General features: G+C 41.6%; 1 protein-coding gene across 2 annotated transcripts; it reads right to left on the bottom strand.

Annotated features, from left to right (window-relative positions):
- Window positions 1–250: 250 nt before the first annotated feature.
- On the bottom strand, window positions 251–27,156 carry LOC116506007 (protein ERGIC-53-like). 2 transcript variants are annotated; one of them, XM_032213545.1, is made up of 13 exons: window positions 26,856–27,156; window positions 19,934–20,088; window positions 19,508–19,615; window positions 19,318–19,379; window positions 15,288–15,387; window positions 14,170–14,293; window positions 12,019–12,077; window positions 10,680–10,812; window positions 6,640–6,833; window positions 6,453–6,523; window positions 5,300–5,456; window positions 3,103–3,224; window positions 251–1,975 (listed from the first exon to the last, which is right to left on the bottom strand). In XM_032213545.1, the coding sequence occupies exons 1-13, from the start codon at window positions 27,097–27,099 to the stop codon at window positions 1,939–1,941; spliced, it is 1,566 nt and encodes a 521-aa protein (XP_032069436.1). In that variant the 5' UTR covers window positions 27,100–27,156; the 3' UTR covers window positions 251–1,938. The 2 variants fall into 2 exon arrangements, with proteins under 2 accessions (XP_032069436.1, XP_032069437.1); XM_032213546.1 differs by having other exon boundaries at window positions 6,640–6,830.

Here is a 27,156-nt window from a genome sequence, read left to right as displayed (position 1 = left end):
TGAGATTAGAAATGTTTCATTGTATGTCACACGGAACTACAGATGTGTGAAAATGCAAGGTATGGAGTAAGTACCTTTCACAATTATGTGCATTTCATGTGTTTGTTAGGAGAGGAGGGACCTTATATTGAAATCTATCCACTTGCTGTGGATCTAATTACTGTCGGGATATTAACTCCAGTCTTAACAATGCTTCGGAGTACAGCTTTACTGTATTTTACCCTCTGAACACAAGATACAATACCACCGATTGCTTCAATATTTTAATTCTCAGCCGGGTAGATTCACATTATGTCAAAAAGAAAATATAGATGCTTTATCTACAAGGTTTGCATCATGACCCAAGCATATTCCAAAGAAAAATAAAGCAACAGAATCCACTTTTTTCTGCACAAAAGAAAGCAGTGTCTTCTTTAATGAAAACTCAAATCGCACAAACCCTTGATTTAGTAGGTCATTTTTACAACATATATTTGGTTTTCATTTGTCCAAGGCACCTGTAAAAACATTTGCTGGTGTGAAACAGAATGGATCGTGGTCCTTTTGAGTGATTTGGGTTGAGAAAGTCTGCTTATTTGTCCTCAATTTTGAGTTGTAGGAAGCTACATGTTTTTCAAAACTTGGTGGAAAACGTCCAGTTTATCAATCCTAACATAACGCTGCCGATATCTTTAAAGGGAAAGAATTGCATAGATTTGTTCTGTTTCTCAAAACTGCAAACAATGTCTTCAAAATATGTAATACTGGATACAGTGAGCATTGCTTGCCTTTTAATATTTTAAGTTCAAGAGGAATTTGAGCACTTGACGATATGGGAAAGCTATTCTATTAGAATTTCTATGCACGTTAAAAAAAATGAAGTTTCAAGTCAAAATTATACAGGCAAAGATGCAGGGCACAGTAAAATCACATTTGTTGTTCTCCCTTAAGGAGGATTACAGAATAAGTGGCTAAGACTTAAGAAGACGTGAGGATGAAGAACAATAACGGTTCAGCAAAAACAGGAGAAGCCTGATTTAAAAAAAAAAAAAAAAAACAACCAATGCCATCAGTGTCTATACACAATATTCCTGGCTTTGGAGAGAGGACCAAAGAAGAATACGATGCAAGTTCGATTTGAATTTTAACGTTCAACGATAACGTTTCTGAAGATCGCGGCTGTCCCGTATTCCCCCAAGCCAGATGACTTTCAAGATCATGCAAGCTAGGATCTCTTCGTTGAAGAGGGATTAAAAACACTTTTACAAAAGTTATGATCGGTGTGAATACAATGAATACAAATAACTGTATCAAAACATGCTAAAAAGAGCTTCTTCCCGCCTACCTTTTGCTACCCAGAAAAACTGCACCGTTAAGGACTCAGCTGTTCTTACTACTTCCTCATTTCATAAGCCCTGCTTATCACTGTTTCCCCAAGTCTGTTTTTTTTTTAAACAAAGTTGAATTGGCAATCTCTAACTCTGCTCATCTAATGTCGCCCACAAAGTTACATATGTATTGCAACCTCTTATAGGTCTAAAGTGGGGTGCAGTTTCAGAACCCCAATGTCTGCTTGTCTGCCTTCCTTCCTCTCTGAGACACACAACAATTATTATACAGTCTTTCTGAATTCCATGATCTCCCCAAAACAGAATATAAAAATAAGTGTGAGAAATACTCCTGTGCCAAGACCTTACTTGGGATGTATTTTGACAATGAAGTAAAGGTATTTTCCATCCAGCCATTTCTCCTGGATGCTCAAAGACAGAATTTATCTTTTTTTCTGCCTTGGAATCTGTCCATTTTTATAACATCGCAATCCATTATTCGGTGTAGTTGATTAAGTAAGAACTCAATAATTTAAAATATTGAAGCATTTTCAACACTAAAGGATCCCTTCCCTCTTCTCCAACTAGTGCAATGCTTTCCATGCACCTCTGGAATGCACAATAGAGGCCATCAAAAGAATTTCTTTGCTGCTGCTTCTTGCTGAGTCCTGCAGACGCAACAGAAAGATAAATCCATTAGCTCAACTGACTTCAGAAAGCTTTTTGTCTATCTCAATAAGTGATTCTTTCAGAACCAGGAATGCTCTGAAATTTAGAGGAGACAGGGCAGCCCCCACCGTAAGCTTCTGGGGCTGAAATTTAATCTGAAATAATTAAGCTCACTACAGTCTTCAAGATCTCCAAACCAACTTAAGGCTAACTACTGAAATAAGATTACCCATTACTTCAATCACAGTGAAGTGACTGACAGAAGCAAAGCCATTTAGACCAATATTATTTCCCACGAAAAAAAAAGGGTTTTGCCCTCCCTGTCTCCCAGGAGCACTCTGCAGGCCTCCCAAACCCTCTGCATGCCCCGTTTTTTGTGAAAAAGGGGCATGCAGAGAGTTTCAGAGACCTGCAAAGGGCTCCTGGGAGACGGGGAGGGCAACAATGCGATGGGGGGGGGGGGGGTTGGGAGGCGACAAAAGGGCCTGTTGTTTGCAAAACCGGGTGTGCAGAGGATGTGGGAGGCCTGTAGAGTACTCCTGGGGGCTGGGGAGGGCAAAAACAGCCCCGTTTTTGAGAAAAACAGGCCCACTTTTCGCTCGTTTTTGCCCTCCTTAGCCCCCTGGAGCACTTTGTAGGCCTCCCAAACCCACTGCACATCCATATTTGCAAAAAACGGGATGCGTGGGGAGGGGTTTCGGGAGGCCAAAAATGCTGTATTCAGTGTATAAGACGCAGCTAAATTTTCACCCTCTTTTTTTGGGGGGGAGAGTGCATCTTATACTCGGAAAAATACAGAAGTTACATGTGACAGTGAGAATGTGAATTATAAGGAATTTTTTTTTAAAAAAAATACACTTTTGAAAATTCCTAGGCATTTATATAGCAAAGACTCCACAAACATAATGGCAAAAGTGCATTTGTGCCAAGGCACCAGCATCTTAAACCCACTAGTGCCAGGGATAAGCAGCATCTCCCTGTGTCTTTCTTACCATTTAATTTTATGTGCCTGGTACATTTTTAGGGCTTGCTTAGAACAAGCCCATGTTCTTTTCTGAGCCGGTCATTCAGTTCTATTCCTCAAAGCTCCTCCCTGTTTGCAAGGTGTGTTCAAGTCGACACTCACCTGTACATGATATAACTAATAAAGAGTAGCGTCTGGATTGCTACAAATATAAAGAAGTGGGTTGTGGATAAACATGATGGAAACGGTGGCAACTCTGGACATTTGGGTTTCTCATTTGATGGCTGAAAAACAAACAATAAACTGAGTTTTTCAACAAGCCGAATCTATGCGTGTACTCAAAATAGTTTTGATTGACATGATCCTCAATCAAATTAAAACATATGAAGAACGGTTACAGGATTTGGACATGGCTAGTCTAGAGAAAAGAAGGATTTTTTTGGGGGGGGCACATGAGATAGCATATTTGAAAGGCTACCACAAAGAGGAAGGGATCAATTTATTTTCCAAAGCACGGAAAGCACTTTATTTTCCAAAGCACTTTATTTTCCAAAGAAGGCAAGGGGGAGAAAAAAAACAATGGATGGAAACTAATCAAGGACAGAAGCAACCTGGAATTAAGGAGAAACTTCCTAACAAGTGAGGACAATTAACCAGTGGAACAGCTTTGCCTCCAGAAGTTGTAAATACTTCATCACTGGAGGTTTATAAGAAGAGGCTGGACGGTCACTTCTCTGAAATGGTATACGGTCTCCTGCTTGGGCAGGGGGCTGGACTAGAAGACCTCCAAGGTCCCTTCCAGTTCTATTCTGATTGATTGATGTGCATGCATGCTTTTAAAAAAAACATGTTTGTGTGTTTGAAACACCCCTGTGTTAAGAAAAGTCCAGGCTGTACTTTGGGAGTACCACTATATTGTATTTATTTTTATTCCTTTATTATTATTATAAAAAACTCAAAGTGACAAACCTACCTAATATTTCTTCCTATTTCCCACATGACAACCTTGTGAGGTGGTTTGGACTGAGAGTGGTTTGCCCAAAGTTATCCAGCTGGTTTTCATGCCTAAGTGGGGACTAGAACTCACAGGCTCCTAGTTTCTAGCCTGGTGCTTTAATCTTAAAACCAAACTAGTTTAGATTATGCACTGTGAACTATACACTAGTCTAGGAGTAAGCAACCTGCGGCTCTGGAGCCGCATGTGGCTCTTTCATCCCTCTCTGTCGCCAGTCGGCTCCACAATTGATAATGCTTTCTGTTAGGACTGATAGAGGAAAAAGGATACCGTGCTAGGAGGAAACTCTATGGTGGGGGAACCAGACTTCTGGTCGGCTCCAGAATTGAACAGGGGGCTTCCGGTTAGGAACTTTGTGGCTCTTTGAGTGTTTACGGTTGCCGACCTCTGCCCTCGTCCAAACTACAGTGCAGATTCCCAGCTGCCCCTTCTCTAGTATTACTGCTGCTGCGCAATATGGCTGCCTTCCCCTTCGCCAAGAAAGGCTATTTATGGAGAATTTGTTTTATCAGTGTTTGGTCCCATCCTAAAAGGCCAGGAAAGGACAGCTATAAGGAGATGCAACAGCAGATGATGGATCTCAGCCCTTGCCCTGTTAGTGTATGCGTGATTCTGTCACTGGCCCAAAATCACTAAAGATGCCAATTCGTCAAGTTGTAGTCATGCTTCTCATTAGGTCGAAAGGATTTAGTAGATTTACCACAGAAAACCAATAAAAAAAGCTCTGACGTTGTTTTGATAGCTGTTTTTTTTTTCAGGCCAAGGGCTTTCTGAGTGACACCATCAGGACTACATTCCAAGAAACGCTTAAGGCCGGAATAAAGCCTACATTTCATTTAGCTTTAATTTAAAATAATTAAATACTGAGCTGAGTACTCCCTTCTAGTAGTTTATGAAGTTAACTTCCAGTTCAGGTAGTCCTCATTTAACGACACTAACTGGGATGGCAACTCCATCACAGAAGTGATGTGGCCACTAGGCAAAATCCCATGAGGCGGCTCAGCTTAGCAGTGGCAGTTCCAGCAATCCCAACGGGTGTCGCTGAGTGAAGCCAAAGAGGTTATAAAGCAAGGATCAACCTGGTTCCAAACCATTCTTGGAAGGAACTACCTTCATTTCAACTGCTCCGTCCATCTACTTCTCACTATCTCGGTTGTTTTGGCTGCCCGCTTACCCACAGCTACCAGCTCTGCCCACCTCTTCCCATCACCACTGTGTGCCCGCTGCACTCTGCCATTTTTGCAATTAAACGGGGATAGTCTCAGCTATCATGTTGACTTTTGGGTACCCCTCTCCTCCCTCCCTCCCCCGAAAAACCCCTAGGACACAAACAGCAATAGATACCATGTTCCTCTGGACTAAATGCTCAATATCCCTCTTTACAACATGGAGATGTTCCTTAATGTCGTTGAAATGCTGTGTGGTTTCGTAGATCCCACCAGAGGAAGCTGGGTGGTGCTGAATGCCAGTGACCAGATGCAAAGTTTCCCCCATGGAATTTCTGGAAAGAGAGTCAAGAATGCTCACATCAGAGAGGCCCTTTAATGCACCTGAACTTTCTGTGGACTCTATGGAAATTTATTTTTCTTAAAAAACATGGGGAAATATCACTTGAACAAAATTGCATTGATGTGTAGGGGTAAATATGTAATTTTTTAAAATCTCAGACATAGTTTAAAAGTCCCAGTGAGTTTGTGAGAAAAGATATACACTGGAAAAATTAATAACAATTTAAGCTATACCTAGCTTTTCATAACCTAAATTATTATTATGGCCCAGCGATGCGCTATTTGCTTTCCTGGCTTTAGCTACATCCCTGGACTTGTCATTTATTTTCTCCCAAAAAAGCAAATGATCAAGTTAAAAAAAAAAAAATTAACGGTGGGCTCCCCATTTTCCTCCTGTTTGCCAAAAAACCTCCCGTTCGCCTCCCCCAAAAGAGGGAAAAAGCAGCTGGCCATGGAGCTGCTGGTTTTGGGGAAGCAGCCCAACAAGCAGAAGTGCTGCGCCCAGAAAGAGGAGGGCAAAAGTGTTATTTGCGCTGCCCCCATGGGGGCAGCGGGTTGCAACCAGACAATTTTCTTCCTGCCGCACCGCCATTTGTGCTGACCACACCCACACCCCTGGACTTATTTTCTGGGTATGGGTAATATTAGGTCCACCCCCCAAAAAATAGGGTTGGGCTTATTATTGAGGTGGGTCATATTTTCAGAGAAATACGGTATGTTATATAACTTTATTTACCGATGCACTGCAACAAGGAACTCAAATGCATTTGCTACGTCGGTAACATTAAGAGTCCTTTAAAAAAACAAACAAGCCTGTATATGATAGGCCATCTAGGAATAAACAGAGAATGTGGAATTTCAGTGAGCAAAAAAGAAAGGGAACTACTTATTGGTTGTAGTTCACACCTCAACAACAATCTTATATAATAATGTAAAACCCTTGTTGGACATAAGCTGGTATGTTATGTCTTTCACACATGAATCCTTACTTCATTTCTCCAACTTGTCTCAGAACCTCTTCTTGAGTTTTTACGATATTGCCAAGTTCTAATTGGGAAGCCTGTAATTTTAAAAAAAGAAAAGAAAAAAGAAACAGAATAGAACTGTTAGTGAAAAGGAGAAAACTGTCAAAATACAGATGTGTAACATATGTAAATATATGCACCAACAATATACCTGTCCTTCATGGCTAGGGACATTTGACCCTCTTTTGGAAATTTCTTCTGTTACCGCAGAGACGTATCTTCTCTGTTCATCCAGAATCATGTCTAATTGCTTGTTGAGCTGTTTTATTTCCAGGTGAATTCGATTTTGGCCTTCGAAGATCTGTCTCAGCTCACGATCACTTACCGTCTCAAAGATATCATCTACTTTAAAACAAAACCACACAAGTCGGAAATTCTGGCGGGTCAAATGATTCCAACGTAACTTCATTTAAACATATACTTAACCACTTGCTGTATTTTGATGTGAATTTAACTAGGGCATTTTCAGTAAGACACACAAGTCAGAGGGAAGCCCAACAACAGTTGTCTCCTTGTGATGTTTCATTAATAGCATTGTGCCTATGTACATTTGTGCCTGAAATAAATTCCATTTATGAGTCAGTGAAGTTAACAACACCTGGGTCCAAGTGAACAGATGAAGAATTTCAATTTCAAAGGAGAGATAGGTTTGCAGTGGGTATGTTGTGCCTTTAAATGGATTCTACTATACTGCCGTAAAATGGCTTCTACTGTGCAGAGCAGTGGAGTTGCTTCACAGTACTCCACAAGGAGGTTCCCTCTGGTAAGGGGAAAATCCAACATTAGAAATTACGTTTGGGAGGAGCTGACACGATATGCGATCTTGGAGCTCCAAGATCGCGTAGGTATTTCTGCCGCTGGACGGTCCTTTTGGACCTAAACCATCCCGTAGAGACGGTGATAGAGAAGAGTACATCCTGCTGATCTCAGGGACACCACAAAGTCCCTGATTGATCCAGGAGAAGCTCTTATTTCCGACGACAGAAGCTGCTGAAGTTGGGACAGCTCCGGAATGGAAAGGAAGCGGAAAGAGAAAGTGTGTCAAATTGGTGGGGAAATTTTATTATTAGAAAACAGACTACCCCTCACCCTCAAAAAATAAAGCTAAATTAAAATTGAAGACAGAAGAGAGCAGGCGGAGAAATTAAGCCACATTAAACTTAGTGTGTTATCTTTTTTATTTTTATGGATGGATTTTTTGCAAATGGTTCCTATTTTTTAAACTGAATGGATTAGTTTTTCTTTTTCTATTTTTTATTCTTTTTTATACCTATGGATTAAAAGTTTTCTTTTTTTTACAATGCTCGATTGGATTGTTTTTTCTCTCCATTTAAATTTTTTTTTCTATAAATTTCAGAACATAAGAAGATATAAAGAGGAATACAAAGAGGGCTGTAACAACAGAAGAAAAAGAAGTAACACTGCCACTTAGAGGCTGGAGGCTTGGAAACATTATTCTTTCTTTTCTTTGATCATTTGACACTTCAAGGCTTTTCAGCTTGTTTACTGAGAGTGATAATAGGAAGAACACAGGTTGTTTACACAGGTGTTCTTTGGGAGTTTTATCAGCAGTTGGATTAGAGGGAAGACAAAGCCTTGACTTGAAAGATTATAATGAACTTTCTTGAAATCTAACAAAAAGCCTTGAATGCTATAGTGGCAGTGTTTACAAGTTGGAAGAATGGCGCAATAGGAAAAAGAAATTTTAACATTGCAAATGATTATGTTTGAAATTCAAAAATTATTAGTAGTAACAGAGAAAATTGAGAAGAGATTGGAGAATATAGAACACAAAACAGAAAAATGTGATGGAAAAATTGAGTATGCTTATCAAATGAAGAAAGTGGAAGACAGAGTTCTAAAAATTGAAGAAAAAAATGATCAAAGAGATAAGAAAAATGTGGATACTGACAGCAAACTGAGCGTGGTTGGAATTGGCAAGAGCGGAATATGGAAAGGGGAGATAGAAGGACTGGAACTCTACTTCAGATTTCAAAGTATAGAAGAAGAAATGAGAGAAAAATTGATGGAGGTAAGGAGAGAAATCTTGAGATAAGCACCAGTGATAACCAAAGATAAGCTGATGGAAGGAGCAGATGGAAGGTTTTGAGTTTTCATAAGATACGAAATGAACAACAAGTTGCAAAGAGAAGTCCATACAAAACTTACCAAGAAAGTAATCAGAATATTGATGCTATAAATGGCAAGAGACATAAGACTGCACTATTACTGGAAAGATACAGGCTGATGTAATGAAAGAGTATAATAAAAATTAAGTTAAACTTAATTAAATTTAGAGTATTATGTATAAAATGAAGTGATAATAGTTATAGTTAAATAAATGATGAATAATAACAATGCATATATACTGTATATATTAGTTTGATAATATGAAATTTTATATAAACTACAAATGGAGACTATGAGAGGAGGTTTAAAAGCTTTAATAATAAATATAACCAATTTTTATTTAGAATATGTTATAAAGATGTAAAGTTATTGGATGGTTTTAGGAGGATTTAATGGAATGCCATTATATAGTTTTACTTTAAATTTAGAATATTTCTCATAAAAACAATCATAGTCAAATGAAGATTGAGATACAATAATCGTAATATATATAAATATATTTGATTTAAAAATATGCTATTTGATATGAATTGTAAGTGATGACTATGGAAGGGATGCATAGAAATTTTGTAACCAACTGATACACTTTCTATAATTTGTAATGGAAGGTGGTTTTAATGTTTTTTTGTTCTGTCCGTTTGTGCTTGTTTAAAAAATAAAATGTTTTAAAAAAAGAAATTAAGTTTGGTCTGGATATTTTCCCCCTATAAATAAATACCCAGACAACACTGGGTTATCGGCTAGTCAAAATATAAAATACAAAACATACAAAGAAAAATAAAGGTAATGAAAAAATAAAGAAGGAAAAAGAGAAGAGAAAAAGTTCAGAGCAGAGAGGGAAAAAGTGTTGACTTCTGACTCCTTTTGGTACAGTATAATATGGTAATAACCTGAGACCTCAACTTTTTACTTTTGTATAATAATATATACAAGTCATTTTTATAAAACATCAAATCTATCTAATCGGCAAAACCCAAAGTCAAAGTTTCATTTTTCCCCCCACCACAGGCACAAAGTCCATAAATGGTTTCCAAAGGGAATCTGATGGAACGATTGATAACAGAAAGCAACTTCAGTCTCGTCTCATCTTTTAAACCAGTTTTACAAAAATTGTATTACCAAAACAGGAGATAAAGCCGCAAAACGACAAAGGTAAACTCGTAATATTTGCAGGTTTGAAGGCTGCACTAATTTTGCTTGGCATGTTAAAAGCCACAACCCAGAAATGAGCAAAGCCAAAATCCATCTTCAGAAGGGAGTTCAGAAGGATTTTAAAGGAATGAAACAAGACTCCTAAGTTTTTTGCAAACTTTAAGGCACCTATTACCTTTCTTAAACCTCCTTCCTCTCCAACCCCACACCTTTCCAAACCCCAAAAACAAAAACTAAGCAAAAAAGGAGCATTTTGGTTTTCTTCACACTTGTGGAGGGGTTTTGGAAACATCTAAACTATGTTTTGGGGCGGTGTGCAGTTTCCCTGCTGCATAGTGTACCTACATGCGAAAGGAACTAGTGTGTATAGCAGACAGAATGCATTGCAAAGCAAAGATCATTTCTTCATTTTTCATTCCGGATTCCCCCGTGAAAATTGTAGAACTACAGAATCCTCTAGTCCAGGGGTTTCAAACCCCATGGGCCGGATTGCTTTGATCTGGCTCACGGGACCACCTTGGAAACAGGGAGGGACTGGCCCGCGGTGCCTGTGCCAGCATGGCCCACCCTAGCTCTATTTCCGTTGGCAGGTGGTTGCAGGCCATCACAGCCAGAAATGGGAGCTCGGGAGCCTGTTTTCGTTGGCAGAACGCTTGGGCTACCACAGGCGCCGACATAAGTGATGTTGAGCTCTCTCTCCACCCCACCCCCACTGTCTGAGGTCAAACACAGCCCTGATGCGGCCCTCAATGAAATAGAGTTTGACACTCCTGCTCTAGTCATTCTCACATGGACTGTCTAGGAAAGAATCCTGTCTGCCAACAGACCGGAAAGAATGCCCGTTGAGAAACGCTATTCTTTCAATGAAGACTTGGCTTTCTACATCGAGTCCATCCCTTGTCCACTTACCTGGCTGGCCCTGCATGTCCGGATGCTCTTTCTTAAAGTCCTCTTTCCTTTTGTCCAACTCTTGCTGGAAATGCTGAAACTCTTCTTGATATTTCTCTTTGTCCTTTTCAGCAATCTCTGCATCTGGTGGAGGCTATGAAATCAATTCTGAGTAAAAAAGCATCCTAAAATTTGACAAGCACTATTGGCATCAGGCACTCTGAGTTAACGTTTTGGGGTGTCCGAGGAACAGTGCGAAGAAACTGAACTTGCTCATATGAAACACCTGTTTGCCTTTATGTAAAGGGAACTATGGGGGCTGTATTCCCTTATTTTTACCTCTTATTTCCTGCCAGACTTTATCCTCACTTGTGAGATGAGAAAAGTCTGAAGCAGGGTGTTTGTTTTACCCTGACTATTCCAGAATCTTCTGAATCAAGCCTCTAAATGCATGAGAAGTGTACAGAATCTTTGAGTTACATCCATAATGGAGGTCTGTAGAGATTCTCAGTCCTACAGGTCATGGCCAACCCAGGACTTTCTGGGTTTTCTTCTTCTTCTTTGAAGACGTTTCGCTTCAACCTCTCTAAAAGGATGCAAATGACCAGCTGTTTCAAGGAATATCAATCCTTCCATTCCACACCATCCTGTCACAGCTGAAGAAGCTTCTTGGATGAGAAGGGAAGTGTCTTCAAAGAAAAAACCAGAAAAACCAGTTGCCTCTTGAAAAAAGCACCTTTGGGACAACCATGACTTGGATGACTGAGAACCTCCTTAGAGGGGAGGATGACTGTCAAAACTTTTGATCTGGGTCATAACTCCTCTCTCTCTCCCCCGGTAGGCCCATCAGAATTTCAAGCGGTTGCTTGAAATTGTAAGTCCAAGACTACCAGTCTGTGCACAGAAAAGGCTGCTTTAAGTGCCAAGAAAAAGCAGGGCCAGCAAGAAAGATGAAAAAAGGAGGAGTCTGGGTGAATGAAATGTCATTCTCCTCCTTCTGGGAACATAATTATGTGACGAGAACTGCCTGACTATGGCTAAAACACTCCTAGTCCTTTCATTTTTGACCTCTCCAATCTTCCATGTTTTCCTGGCATAATTAACAATGATGGAAAGACCACAAACATATAGTACAAGTCTATAATTCCATCACAAATCTATAATTAGCCTGTGTTTTTTTAAATAAAAGGTTATCTTTCCCAAAAAGGAAAGACGCCCTACTCAAAGATTCAACTTAGTTGATCTGCAACCTAGCTGCAAATTACTGTTTTATTGGGAATGCACGCTCTTGCATATTCTTAAAACTTAATTCTCTCCAAAGTGAGCATGCAGAACAAATATATAATCCAAAGGCACCTACCGTCATTTTTCCAGGCTCCGTCAATTGAAATGTCAGGAATGACAAGACATCATGATCATCTAGATTTTTAAAAAAATCAGAAATGTGTCAAAAAGAATTCGTCTACATTATCTTAACTCAGTAGAATGATGTAAAAAATCAAAAAAGACATCTCATTTTGCACATTATCTGGCTGGGAGCACAAAGGCCAACATTAGGAACGCTGAGTACATGAATGTTTGTCTATGGCCAAGATTGGCAACACACTTTCATTAACTGTGGACTAATGAGATGGGATCCACATCAAACAACAGCAAGTAATCATGAATGGACTTTTACTCCTCATTCTAGCAAGCTATGCTTTGCTAATCATGTGGGAGGAAATTTGTGTCGATAGACGGACGGACAGACAGACAAATGTCTAAACCAGATGTGCATATTTATCACAAGGTTGCATTGGACAAAAAGCAGAAGGTAAGGAAGCAAAGGAGTTTCCTACAATTTTAGGTTTCAGTAAATGATTTGGAAGACCTTCTAAAATAATTTTAAAAAAACGCTCAATCACAAGGGCAAATTCTAGTTCTCTGCAGATTTAAAGGTGAATTTCAAATATTGGTCATCCAAAACATCTTATGGTCTGGAATTTAGTCATGACATTTTCTTTTCATTTGAGGAGTTAAGTCAAATACTTTCTTAACCTTGACCCTCTTAAGATGTCTGGACTTCAGCTCCCAGAATTCCTCAGCCAGCATTAGTGGCTGGGGAATTCTGAGACTTTCAGACATCTTAAAATGGACTAAAAGTTGGGAGACATTGCCTTCCTTATTGTACCAGAGCATAGCTGGGTTCCAAGCAGTGGTGGGTTGCAGGCGGTACGCCCCAGTACGGGCGTACCGGTGTCTGCTGGAGCACTGGACACGGTTCGGGTACGGTGCTCCGGAGGGCGCACCCACCCGCCCGACTCCTCACATGTATTTGAGCTCTTTGGGGGTTCCACGCATGGCACCTGCGTGACGCTCCACCAAGCATCTGAAGCGTCAGAGGCTTGTGGAGGCGTCATAAGAGGTAAGGATGCATGCATGTGCTGCGCGCGTTCATGTGGTGGACGCCGGGCCCCGGAACCCACCACTGGTTCCAAGGTATCACTGCTGCTTTGAGCTTACATTCCTCTAAACTGTAGTCCTCTCCTACAAGATCCATGGAATAATGAGCTGGACAGATTTCAAAGCAGACCGAGAGATTAATGGACATGAAAAGAAACATGAATTCTTTTTCTGAGAATACCCAGTCCTTTGAACACACCTTCAATTTACATTAGGGCGTGGCCAGTGGTGTGTTCTGGATCCCGTTCCAACTGGTACATTTGGAACTGACCCGGCGGCGTCCACATGGACGCGCACATCACACATGCATGTGTCTTAACACCTCTGCGACGCTCCAGCTGCTCAGCGGAGCGTCGTGCAGGGGCTGTGTATGCCACGCGCGTGCGCAGAAGCACCGAAGACTTAAAAGACTGGTAAGGAGCTCGGGCGGGCAGGTGGGCCCTGTGGAGCACTGGAACGGTATCCGGTGCTCCGGGCAGACTCCAGTACGCCCGTACTGGGACATACCGCCTTCAACTCACCACTGGATGTGGCTGAAAAGGACACACCTGTCATCTTCCACCTGGTGTAAACAAGTGCCAAGAGGACAATTTCTTGACCCCATACAGTCTACTTAATTTTTCTGCTGCTACCAGTGGTGGTTTCGGATCCTGTTGTAACCGGTACAGTGCAATGGGATAGGGTGTCCACATGAACGTGTGCAGCATGCATGCAGCACGGGCATGCGTACTTACCGCCCATGATGCTCCAGCTGTTTGGCGATGAACCGCACAGGTGCCGTATGCTCCATGTGTGTGCGCGGAAGCCTCAAACAGCTTAAATACCGGTAAGGAGCGGGGGGGGGGGACACTCCGCAGCACCGTACCGGAATGGTACCTGGGTGTACCGGTCGTAACCCACCACTGGCTGCTACCCAAAAAGATGACCATCTTTGTGTCAGCTTCAGTTTTTTTAAAAACAGATATTAAGTCTGCAGGCATTTTGACTCAATATCTATCTATCCCAACAAGATAACTCATTTCTTGGGCAAAATCATCAGGGGAGAGGTAACTTGAATGGTAAAAGTCACCTGCGAGGCCACCCGTTGCTGCGGAGATGCCAAAGTAACCTTGAGTAGGCAGCACCATGTTTTCAACTCTGGCACAAAACTCGTAGTCCTCTTTGTCTGGAGTAAAGCCATTGTTTATTAAGACCTTGGAAGAAAAAGAGACAGAGACGAATCCATTTGATGCAGAATTAGGCCAATGGTCTACTACATAGCTGTCCAATCTTTTGACTTGCCTAGGCTGCACAGAGTGAAGAGGAATTGTCTTGGATGGCATATAAAATCTATAATAGTTCATGTATATAAATATAAAGAGCCGTGGGGATACAGGGGTTAGAATATAGTACTGAAGGCGACTTTTGCTGACTGCCAGCAGTTTGGCAGTTCGATTCTCACAGGCTCAAGGTTGACTCAGCCTTCCGTGGGTAAAATGAGGAGCCAGATTGTTAGGGGCAATAGGCTGACTGTGTAAACCGCTTAGAGAGGGCTATAAAGCACTGGTAAGGTAGTATATAAGTCCAAGTGTTATTGCTATTGCTAAAGCACATAATAATGTTAAAAGTTTACAATTGCGTGGGGCCGCATCACTAGCTACCCAGGGCTGCATTCAGCCCATGGAACTGCAGGACTGGTTTACGAACTGAAGAAGCATTTTGGATGAGAAGTGAAACGTTTTCAAGGAAAAAACCCAAGAAAGTCCAGTTGCCTTTTGGAAAAGCACCTTTGGGACAAACATGACCTAAATAATTAAGAATCTCTATAGACCCTGGTCTACCTAGTAAATCTGTATGCAACTAAGGCTTTTCCCACCAGTCCTGTGACCTAAATCATTTGATAGGAATACTAAATTATGTCAGACAACTTTTTTTTCAATTATCATCCTCAGCCAGTATGTTGTTTTAAAGTACATGAAAAAATCTCTTTTGTCCTCCAAGATAAAACAGTCTGTTTCTGGGTCTCAAGCTTTGCGTCCAGGGACGGAGAAAGATCTGAAAGATCTTATCGACTTGTGATACATGATGACTGCCAGATTTCTCTTCCCACCCCCAAAGTATACTTTTAACTCCCGAGTTTCGATTATTCAAAAACCACATCATTAAATATGCATACAGGGAAGTAGAACGAGAGCTGAAGTTACTTACAGAGAGTATCTTCTGATAGTAAACAACTTTTGCACGGACGGGATAAGGCTTGTTACGAAAATCTCTTTGGCATGATGCCAACGCTTGGGTGGACCCATCGCTTTAAAAGAGAAACCTCTTATCAATACAAACTTAGTCAGGATTAAGCCACAGACGAAAACGAAAACCCATCTACATGACATATGGTCCATCTGAATAATACAAAAATAGAAGCCTTCTATAAATAGTCCTTGACTTACGACCAGAATGGGGACCAGAATTCCCACTTTGCCTTTTTGCCATGGTTTTTAAAGTGAATCCCTGTGGTTGTTCACGGAATCAGTGGTCGTTAAGTGAATCTGGTTTTCCCCATTGACTTTTGGGAACCTGTGGGTAAGGTCACATGACTCTGGGACATCGCAACCATTATAAAACAGGCCAGTTGCCAAGCACCTGAGTTTTGATCATGAGACTAAGGATGCTTCGACGGTCGTAATGTGAGGACCGGTCCTAAGTAAATTTTCGCAGATGGGGGTTTTTTTGGGTTGTTAACTTTGAATGGTCACTTAGTGAATGGTTGAAAATTGAGGACTATTTGTATTCAATGACTAAAAACTACAATCTCATTTCACCAAACAACACCTTAAACCATGACATAATACATAATGTCTAAACCGTCTGGTTATTATACAATACAATAGCAGAGTTGGAAGGGACCTTGGAGGTCTTCTAGTCCTAGGCAGGAAACGCTATACTGTTTCAGACAAATGGTTATCCAACATCTTCTTAAAGACTTCCAGTGTTGGGGCATTCACAATTTCTGGAGGCAAGTTGTTCCACTGATTAATTGTTCTAACTGTCAGGAAATTTCTCCTCAGTTCTAAGTTGCTTCTCTCCTTGATTAGTTTCCACCCATTGCTTCTTGTTCTACTCTCAGGTGCTTTGGAGAATAGTTTGACTCCCTCTTCTTTGTGGCAGCCTCTGAGATTTTGGAACACTGCTATCATGTCTCCCCTAGTCCTCCTTTCTATTAAACTAGACATACCCAGTTCCTGCAACCGTTCTTCATATGTTTTAGTCTCCAGTCCCCTAATCATCTTTGTTGCGTATTGTTTATTGTGGCATGCATTAGCACACATTCATCATTAAGATGTCAGTTTTGAAACTGGAATGGATGTGGGAAGGCTCATGAAACAAATAAACAAACCTGGGAACAATGGATAAATCTTCTCAAAAGACCACTACTTCCAGAATTAACACTGGGTATGTCCTTAGTTGGACTGGCATTTCATGGTGAGGGAAGCAAAAGACTGGCATCGTGGGCACACAAGATGAGAAGCTGGTGAAGTATGAGCTGAGGAGATGAATCACAGGGAATAGAGTGGCAAAGAGGAATTGAGCCAAAATGTTAAGGAGTTTGATGGGAAGGATAAGGAAGTGGGATGGAATTTCACTTTAGAGAGAAGTGACAAAAACGACCTAAGCTGCTCTAGCAATTGAACTTGCACCACTTGGACTGGGGACGAAGAAATGAATTTCAAGGCAATTCAACTGCTCATGCTTTGGTCACCTTATGATTGGACTACTGCAATCTGCTCTACAGGGAGCTGCCCTTGAAAACCACTGAGAAGCAGTAACTGGTCTAGAATGTAGAGACAACAGGCAATTAATTGTGGACATTCACATCATGGAACATCTTTGCTTTGCAAGCTATACTGGTTCCCAGTAGATTTCCAGTTAACCAGAACTGCTACTTATCACCAGTATAGGGACTGGCAATCTAAGCAACGCTCTCTCTTCCTGCCGATCCTGTATGATCTGGCACAGTTAGTATACATCAGATTCCATCAGTTAATCAGTCGTGATGGGACCTAGTAAGTAAACTTTATCTTTGTAGCATCTCCCCTCCAGAACAGCCTTCTCCCTGAGATCTGTCTGGCCCCCCACACTGAACATGTTTGAAAAAGCCCTTAAAACAACAGAATGAAAGAGTTGGCCTTGGAGGCCTTCTAGTCCAGTCCCCTGCTCAGGCAGGAGACCCTATACCAGGGGTGTCCAAACTTTTTGCAAGGAGGGCCAGATTTGGTGAAGTGAAAATGTGTGGGGCCGACCATTCAGCCTGACATTCTAAAATACCACCAATACGCGGACGACACTCAGTTGTACTTGTCTGCTCCGTGCCAACTCAATGAAGCGGTGGACGTGATGAACCAGGGTCTTGAGGCCGTTAAGAACTGGATGAGAGCTAACTGGTACTCAACCCGGACAAGACCGAGTGGCTGTTGTGTTTCCCTCCCAATAATTTGGCCAGTGTTCCATCGCTCAGGCTGGGGGGTCAAATTTTACACCCCTCAGATAGGGTTCGCAACTTGGGAGTCCTCCTGGACCCACAGCTGACTTTTGACCATCATTTATTGGCTGTGACCAGGGGGGCATTTGCCCAGGTTCGCCTGGTGCGCCAGTTGCGACCCTACCTGAACCGGGAGGCCCTCACAACAGTCACTCGAGCCCTTGTGATCTCTAGGCTGGAATACTGCAATGTGCTCTACATGGGGCTGCCCTTGAAGAGCATCCGGCAACTTCAGCTAGTCCAGAATGCGGCCGCGCGAGTGATCGTGGGCGCACCGCGGTTCGCCCACATAACACCTATCCTCCGCGAGCTGCGCTGGCTACCTGTTGATCTCCGGGTGCGCTCCAAGGTGCTACTTACCATCTATAAAGCCCTCCATGGTAGTGGATCTGAGTACTTGAGAGACCGCCTCCTGCCGATTACCTCCCTTCGACCTATTAGATCGCACAGATTAGGCCTCCTCCGAGTTCCATCCGCCAGTCAGTGCCGACTGGCGACTACGCGGAGGAGTGCCTTCTCAGTAGCAGCTCCGACCCTTTGGAACGATCTCCCCGTGGAGATTCGCACCCTCACCACCGTCCAGACCTTCCGCACAGCCCTTAAGATCTGGCTATCCCGTCAGGCCTGGGGATAAGATTCTAATTCGCCCCCTCCCGAATGTTGAATGAAAGTTGTGTTTTATTGCTTTATTTTTTTCTCATTCACGTATTGTCTTATGTTTTGTCTTGCACTCCCCCTCCCATGAATTGTAAGCCGCCCTGAGTCCCCTCAGGGAAAAGGGCGGCCTATAAATCACAAATAAAATCTAAAAAAAAAAAAAAAAATCTTTGAACCATTAATATTCAATGCAAATGAACTATTTTATGAAAGACTAAACAAATAACTCTAGCGGGGCAGAGGCTACAGGCTGCTCAAAATTTGAAAACGGGCTGCAATTGGGCCCCCGGGGCTGGACTTTGGACATGCCTGCCCAATACCATTTCAAACAAATAGTTGTCCAATCTCTTCTTAAAAACCTCCAGTGTTGGAGCACCCACATCTCCTGGAGGCACTGTTTAATTGTTTTGTCAGGAAATTTTGCCTTGGTTCTAGATTGCATCTCTCCTTGATTAGTTTCCATCCATTGCTTCTTGCTCTGCCCTCAGGTGCTTTGGAGAATAGCTTGACTCTCTTTTCTTTGTGGCAACCCCTGAGATATTGGAAGACTGCTATCATGTCTCCCCCAGTCCTTCTTTCTATTAAACTAGACATACCCAGTTCCTGCAACCATTCTTCATGTTTTAGTCTCCAGTCCCCTAATCGTCTTTGTCACTCTTCTCTGCACTCTTTCTAGAACGCAGGCGGCCTCCTATGCTATATTGTTTTTAGAATGTATCGTTTTTAGAATGGTCTTCCTTGTTCCACTCACCTGTACGTTTCTACTTGCACTTTTTAATAATGGCTTTATTACTGTACAACACTGAGAGCTGTCATGGAGGTGAGAAGTTCATAACTTAAGAAAAAAGATAAACGAAGCAGTACTAATAGTTACGGTTCTGTGCACTATAACTTTCAAATTTTTCCAATACTTGGAACTATCCAAGTATTTGTTCTATCCGCTCAGCAAAAAATTAATAAATAGACAAAACACACACACACACACACACACACACACCCCTCTCTTCTGGAAAACCAAGATAGATCAGATCAAATTCAACCTACTTTTGATGGTCATAATGGAGTTTGCCATTATTGCCGACAACAATCACCGCAGGGTTGTTTTTCTGAGAGAGAAGGAAATAAAAATCAGCATAAAGATAGGAGAAGTTATGAAGACTGAAAAATCAAGTAGGTCCACAGAAATTATTTGAAGTTCAACCCACAGCATAAACCTCAATGTCCTCTCACTCACCTTTGCATCGTTGTCAAAGGAGTCAAAGAAGATGCCGACACCATTCCAGTTATCTGCTGCACCAAAAACTTGGCCATCCAATCCTTGTCCTTCAGTATACCAGATTGCCTGTTCAGATACATGAAAATCTAAGCAAATTGTAGGCCCTTCAATTCATGCAACCACCATGTTTGCAAACTCCTGACCCCATTCTTATCTTGTTTCATGTTGGAGGCACCAGTTAAGGCGCTTCTGGGTTGAAAGGATTAGTGGGTGACATCACTATTGCCCACTACCAGGAACCTGTGGGGGCTCCTTTCATGCCCCCATCAAGGAGCTGGAGCAAATGACAAGAGCTCAGCCCGCCACGCAGCAACAGTTGGGTCTCGAACGCGGGCTTGCTAACCTCCAACCCAGTGTTTGCAAACTGCAGCTGGTATGACGTACCAATCCATCAGCTCCTACTCGCCCTCTTCCAGTCACTCGGAAGGTCACTTCAATTTCCCAATATTCAAATATGGATTTGTTTTTTGTCCATACGGATCCTCTTTGGCTTTTCAACGAAGGAGTTATTCTGATCTGATCAGCACTGGGGATAGCATCTAAAAAGGAAGGTCACCATTTTTAGTGGTATGTTAAAAACCATACTTGTTAAAAGAACTCCAAAATATTTGTACATTAGATTTTTTTAATCCTGTCTTTATTATTTTTTTATAGCTAACTCAGGGGTCGGCAACTTTAAACACTCAAAGAGCCACCAGAGTCCTAACCAGAAGCCCCCTGTTTAATTCTGGAGCCGACCGGAAATCCGGTTCCCCCACCATAGAGTCTCCTCCTAGCGCAGCATCCTTTTTCCTCTACCTGTCCTAACTGAAAGCCCTATCAATTGTGGAGCCTAACAGCGACAGGGAGCCACAGCAGAGGGATGAAAGAGCTGCATGCAGCTCCAGAGCCACAGGCTGCTGACCCCTGTACTAACTCAAGGAAGCAACGTACTTAAATATTCCTCTCCTATTTTGTCCACAACAACCTTGTGAAATAAGTGGGGCTAAAAGACTCACTTAACAACTGCATCACTTTGATAGAATTGATAGAATTTCAATCCCAACTGTGGCCATAATTCAAGGATTACTTGTTAATATTGACCACAATGAACAAGGCTACTCATCAGGAATACAAAAGCACTCAAGATTTTAAAATCTGAACTTCAAAAGCTCAGAATAGCTATTTTCCAACCCACTTCCCAGGTTTCAAATTTACAAGAAATTATCTAAGCTGGGGAGTGCTTTGGGAACATGAGTTAGCTTTGCAAATTGTAAGACTGTAGCTTCGGCCAACTTTAGTCCTGAGACACATTTGTAGATCTGGGATGTGGAGACATTATAGAGTTAGTTCTGGCGTGAATCGGGCACATCCAAGCAAGAACAATGTTGCATTAAACAGCAGTGCCATTGTGCCATACCAGAGAGCCAGCACTTTGCTTGGGAACATCCAGGTTCGCAGCTCTATTGGACCCTGGATCACAGTGAGTGATTCTCGGTTGCTTGCTTCTCTCTGACTCATCCAACTTAAAAAGCAAAATGAAATTAATAAGACTACAGAGGAATCACTGAGTCTGTCATCTGTACCTCTATAACTGACTGGTTTGGTTCTGCAACCCAACAAAACAGACATAGACTTCAGAGGATAATCAGAACTGCAGAAAAAACAATTGCTACCAACATGCCTTCCATCGAGGACCTGTACACTGCACGAGTCAAAAAGAGGGCTGTGAAAATATTTACAGACTCCTCGCATCCTGGACATCAATTGTTTCAACTTCTACCCTCAAAACGACGCTATAGGGCACCAGAACAACTAGACACAAGGACAGTTTCCCCCCGAATGCCATCACTCTGCTAAACAAATGATTCCCTCAACACTGTCAAACTATTTACTAAGGCTGCATTACTATTACTATTAGTCTTCTCATCGCTCCTATCACCTATCTCCTCCCACTTATGAATGTATGACTGTAACTTTGTATGACTGTAACTTTGTTGCTTGTATCCTTATGATTTATATTGACGTGACCCAAAACCGCGTTCCACAAAAGCGCGGTCGACGAAATCGCGTATGTGACGTCATCACAGCGCGACGAAAAAGATCGAAAAATTGAAATAAAAATTAAATTACAGCAAGCCGATTCACATAAAGGTAAGCGTTAGGTTAAGGGTTAGGGTTAGGTTTAGAGCGTTAGCGTTACGTTTAGCGTTAAGGGTTAGCGTTAGGTTTTTCGTTAGGTTAAGGGTTAGGTTTAGGGTTAGGTTTAGGTTTAGGTTTGGGGGGGTTAGGGTAAGGTTTTCGCTTTATTTTTACATTTTTCGATCTTTTTCGTCGCACTGTGATGACGTCACATACGCACTTTCGTCGACCGCGATTTTGTCGTCCACGGTTTTGTGGTGGAACCTATATTGTTTCCTAGTATGATTTGATTGCTTATTTTACCCTATGGCTATTATTAAGGGTTGTACCTTATGATTCGTGACAAATATATCTTGTCTTTTTATGTACACTGAGAGCATATGCACCAAAGACAAATCCCTTGTGTGTCCAATCATACTTGGCCAATAACGAATTCTATTCGATTCTGTTCTATTCAGCTCTTACAAAGTCAGATACTGTATTCAGAATCACCGAGATGAAAGGAATTTAGGACCTAATCCAAAGAAACTCCTAATCTTATCACAGTGGGGAAAAACACACACACTGTGCTATTCCCAAGCTAAGCTACTGTACATAGTCTAGAAGAGTAGCCCCCAACCTTTGGGACACTGGGGACCAGTTTGGTGGAGATACGTTTTTCCGCGGAACGGGGTGTGCATGGTTTCATCTGCTGCCTGCATCCCCCAGATGGGGCTTTGCTTGTTTGCACAGCCCAGTTTCTGGCATGTTGCGGTCTTGTGCTAGTCCATGGACCAGGGATTGGGGATCCCTGTTCTAGAAAACAAGATTTCAAAGGATCAATTTTCATAAATGAAAGGCAGGTTGTCTATAGATCACAATATGGATTTTATATTACATTTTGCAGGTTGCAGTAAACACATACCAAATCTTGCTCTTCAATCCCAATACTATATTCTAGAGGTGTTAGGAAACGTGATAATTGTTTAAAACAAATAGTTTTAAAGATTAAAACAGCACTTTCTTAGCTGTTCTTCAGTTCTAACTTAAAAGGCTATTACGTTAAATGCTAGTTTTTGTCCAATTGGCGTTAATTCGCTTTGTATTTCAAGTGTTGATTTAATCAGTAACAAAAAGTCAACATGTTACTTAAAAAAGAAGAAGTAAAGCCTAGAGTTAGTTGTCCACCAAAAAGAGAGTTCAAAAGTAATAACCATTTTTAAGATAAACAATTTATTATAAACCAGAATGGATAAACAACTGAAAAATGTGTCTATGTACCAGGAATGGGTGTTCTGTTCATATGTAAAGCGGGACAAGGCTGTCTCTCATTCTAGAGATCGGGGTGTCCAGCCTTGGGAACTGTGAATTTCAACTCTTTGAATTCTGGAAATTGAAGTCCACAAGTCTTAAAGTTGCCAAAGACACCCCTGCTTGTAGATAGTAACGAATCACCATATAGCCAGAGTTTATACTGTCAATTCCAAAATATGACTCAGCTACTCAAGAACATGAAATGGAACGGCAAATGATCAAGAAATGATTGACAGACAAAAAAACTAAAGACATCAGCTTAGTTTTTACATATTGTATGAACATAAAGATATTCAGTCACACTTTTTATACTTGACATATATGAACAAGCCACTCTGCAAAATCTGATCTTTAACTTCCAATCTATACAGGATAAAGAAGAAACGAAAGCATGTTATTATGCTAAAGTTGCTATATCCAATGGAGCATATTTGCCGTCAGTTCACATGAATCCTAGCCATATGGCAGAATATAAATTATCATACTGCAGTCACATGTCAACACGAACACAAACAAAAGGCACTTCTAGCTATAAAGAGTAAAGGCAGAAGGCTATTGTTTCAAATTTAGCCATCTTATGTAATAGTGTAATTCCAAAATAGAGCAGGAAAAAAAATGAATTTAATTCCCTGAAGGAACCAGGGATCCAGAGATCTCTTATTGAAACACCTTCACACTCAATGCCATATCATATGGTTGATTTCCTATAATGAAAGATGATTATTAGTCATCTGCCTTAGAAAACAGCAGAATTCCCTATGGAAACAGTAAATAGCTGAAATAGGGTTACTCTTCCAGCAGGCCCTGAAAACCTAAATCTTTTACAAATTATAATTTAAGCACATCATAATCTTTAACAATAAAGTATGATGGTATCTGTGCCGATACATTATGCCAAAAAGGCAAAAGTGCCAAGAATGCCATCACCTGCTATAATGGAAAAACTGTTAACAAAAGAGCTGGGAGACTTCTCAGCTCTGACAGATGTAGAAGTTTGGTTTCAATGATTGAATTAATTTAGTTTCTCAAGAAGGAGAGGCACAACTTTTAGATTTTTCAATGACAATGTTAAATAAATATGGAATAGAAAGACCAGAGGGAGGGGGCTTCCTTACTTGAGAGTAAGGAAAAGAGTATCTTTGTCAGTATAGGAGACAAAATTCTCATTCCAGTCATCTAACATGAGACTTTATGGAATCTGCAGCAAGAGACTATATATATATAAAAAACTTATTGCTACATATAATATGGTGAGTATATGATCACTTGGAACAGTAATTAAATACTCACTATATCATATGTTGTAAAAATTGTTATTTTTAAAAAATACAGCAATGTTTTTCAAAAGGTGTGTGGATTTCCCTAGCCAGGGAAACTCTGAGAGTTGACGTCCATACATTTTAAAGTAGCCAAGTATGAAAAACACTGGTATATAGTGCATCTGAGTTTAATTTGAATATGAGCACATTTACATCATGGCATCCGACCCTCTCAATTCCTGGCAAATAGATGGGGAAGAAATGGAGGTAGTGACAGGTTTTATTTTCCTGGGCTCCAAGATCACCACAGATGGGGACTGCAGCCAATAAATTAAAAGATGCTTGCTCCTGGGGAGGAAAGCTATAGCAAATCTAGACAGCATACAAAAAAGCAGACACATCACCCTACCAACAAAAGTGTGTATAGTCAAGGCTATGGTTTTCCCAGTTGCAATGTATGGCTATGAAAATTAGACCATAAGGAAGGCTGAGCACCAAAGAATTGAGGCCTTTGAACTATGGAGCTGGAGAAGACTCCTGCAAGTCCTTTGGACTGTAAGGTGATCAAATTGGTCAGTCCTAGAGGAGATCAACCCTGACTGCTCTTTAGATGGCTGGATCCTGAAGATGAAATTCAAATACTTTGGCCACCTAATGAGAAAGAAAGACTCACTGGAGAAGAGCCTAATGCTGGGAAAGACTGAGGGCAAAAGAAGAAGGGACAACAGAGAATGAGGTGGCTGGATGGAGTCACCGAAGCAGTAGGTGTGAGTTTAAATGGACTCCACAGGATGGTTGAGGATAGGAAGACCTGGAGGAATGTTGTCTATGGGGTCACAATGGGTTGGATATGATTTCGCAACTAACAAGAATATATTTGCCCAGGAACTTTTAAATATTTTGTGTCCTACTTACCCTGGTTTGTATTAGGTTGCTCCAAAACATTGGTAATGTGGACTAATGCTTATCTACTCAGAGCATCAAATTTATTATTTATACGTTGCCTTCATTATTTTTATAAACAACTCAGGGCAACAGAGATTCCTAATACTCCTCCCTACTCCTATTGTCACCAGAACAACAACTCTTGAGTATTCAGTTGGGTTGAGAGAGAGTGGCTGGTCCAAAGTCACCCAGTTGACTTTCATGCCTAAGGTGGGACTACCACTCAGTCTCCTGGGTTCTAGGCCAGCACTTTAACTACTACAGCAAACTGATTTTCTTTTCCAGATATCTTCATCAAGCAGAGCTAAATACCTATGGTGATTTTCAGTCATCCAGCTCATGGTTGTCCCAGTTGCCTCTTGAAAAAGCACCTTTGGCACTCATCAAGCAGAGGAACATCCGGCTTTTGCCAGGCAAAGAAATTTTGGATCAAGTAATCACTTTTCTTATTCTATCCTCAAAGGCAAAGAATTAGGGTTTTAGAAGATGAATCAGCGCAGGAGAAGGAAATATGTCTGAGCTAATGGTTCAAGAGTGATTAATGGGGTTTCCTCCCGTTAAGAAACATAAATCATATCTGGATCATAGGATTCTTCGCACTATTTATCCCTGAAGGGCAAGTTGTGAAAGAATACTTTATAATTCTTTAAACCCAAACAGATAACTTCGTAACTTTGGGCCAATCACTCCCTCTCTCTCTCTCTTCCCAACCCACCTCTGGGATTGAGAAACGAAAATGTCCATTCCTTCTTTACACCCATTTGTATTAAAGAAAGATGAGGCAACAGCTCACAAAGGCTGGATGTTACCTTTAGAGATAAGATGGTGATGCAAGAAAGAATCGATTTTTTTCATTCCCCTAAACCGTTCTTGTCTGTCCGGAATTCACATATCGGACATTAATACAATCCAGTGAGGTATTTCAAGAGAAGAGTCCTCCACTCCTCTGCTTGCAACAGAATATCTTATGCAACCAGGCATGACATTTTGGGCTTGGACAACCTGGAACTACGCCGATTAAGGTCAAGCATAGTACACAAAATTGTCGGCTACAAATTGTCCTACCTGTCAACGACTACTTCAGCTTCAACTGCAGTAATACATGGGCAAACAATAGGTACAAACTCAAGGTTAACCACTCCAAACTCGATTGCAGAAACTAGGACTTCAGCAACAGAATAGTCAATGCCTGGAATGCAATACCCGACTCTGTTGTTACATCCTCAAACCCTCACAGCTTCAACCTTAAACTGTCTAGCATGGATCTCACCCCATTCCTAAGAGGTCTGTAAGGGGGTGTACAAAAGGGCACCAGGGTGCCTACCGTCCCTGCCCTACTGTCCCCATTTATTCGTACCCATTTCATGTATTCCTAATCATGTTTATACTTATACCTGTTATCTCGTACATGTTTGACAAACTAAATAAATAAAAAATAAATAAATGTTCCTATTAAGACCACAGAGAAATCACTTCCCTGATTTATAAGCCAACCAAGAGCCCCGGATAAGCTAAACTGAGCCGCCAACCCAAGCCAGCTGCACTCTGCGTATGCCCAGAGGCCCCTGCCTTCCCGAGCTGCACTCCAAGGCTAATCGCTTGATCCTTCAGAATAGATTCCCAAGCCGATCACAAGGTCAAAGGAAGACCCGTTTCCCCCCCCCTTGGGGAATGAGAGGGCTACTTACTGCCCGTGTGCACCCAGAAGGGCACAGATCCGTCCGGCTGCACCAAGTGCGGACCCTTGAAGCTGTACTTGTATTCGAACCGCCGGTGAGGCACCGCCGCCCCGGAAGCGCCGCCGCTTTCCGCCTGGCCTGTGGCGTCTGCCGGGGAAAGGAAGAGGCTGCTCAGGCACAGACACACGGCGACCAAGAGCTTCTTCGCGGCCACCGCCGCCGAACCATCCTCCCGAGCCCTGAGCGCCACCATCTTGGACTCTGCTGCATGGAACCCGGCTTAGCCAACAGGGCGCTCGCTGATTGGTCC

Source organism: Thamnophis elegans, chromosome 3 (assembly GCF_009769535.1).
Source record: "Thamnophis elegans isolate rThaEle1 chromosome 3, rThaEle1.pri, whole genome shotgun sequence".
Classification (NCBI taxonomy): Eukaryota; Metazoa; Chordata; class Lepidosauria; order Squamata; family Colubridae; genus Thamnophis; species Thamnophis elegans.
Note: the sequence above shows the minus strand (reverse complement) of the source record. Positions and strands in the feature narration are given on the sequence as shown.

Excerpts from the sequence above, each read along its gene's own strand:
- LOC116506007 (XM_032213545.1), bottom strand. The coding sequence starts at position 27,099 with ATGGTGGCGCTCAGGGCTCGGGAGGATGGTTCGGCGGCGGTGGCCGCG. Across the intron at positions 14,294-15,287 it reads ACTATCAGAAGATACTCTCT|GTCTTAATAAACAATGGCTT; the intron begins GTAAGTAACTTC and ends TTTTCTTCCAAG. Across the intron at positions 1,976-3,102 it reads ATTAGTTATATCATGTACAG|GACTCAGCAAGAAGCAGCAG; the intron begins GTGAGTGTCGAC and ends TTGCGTCTGCAG.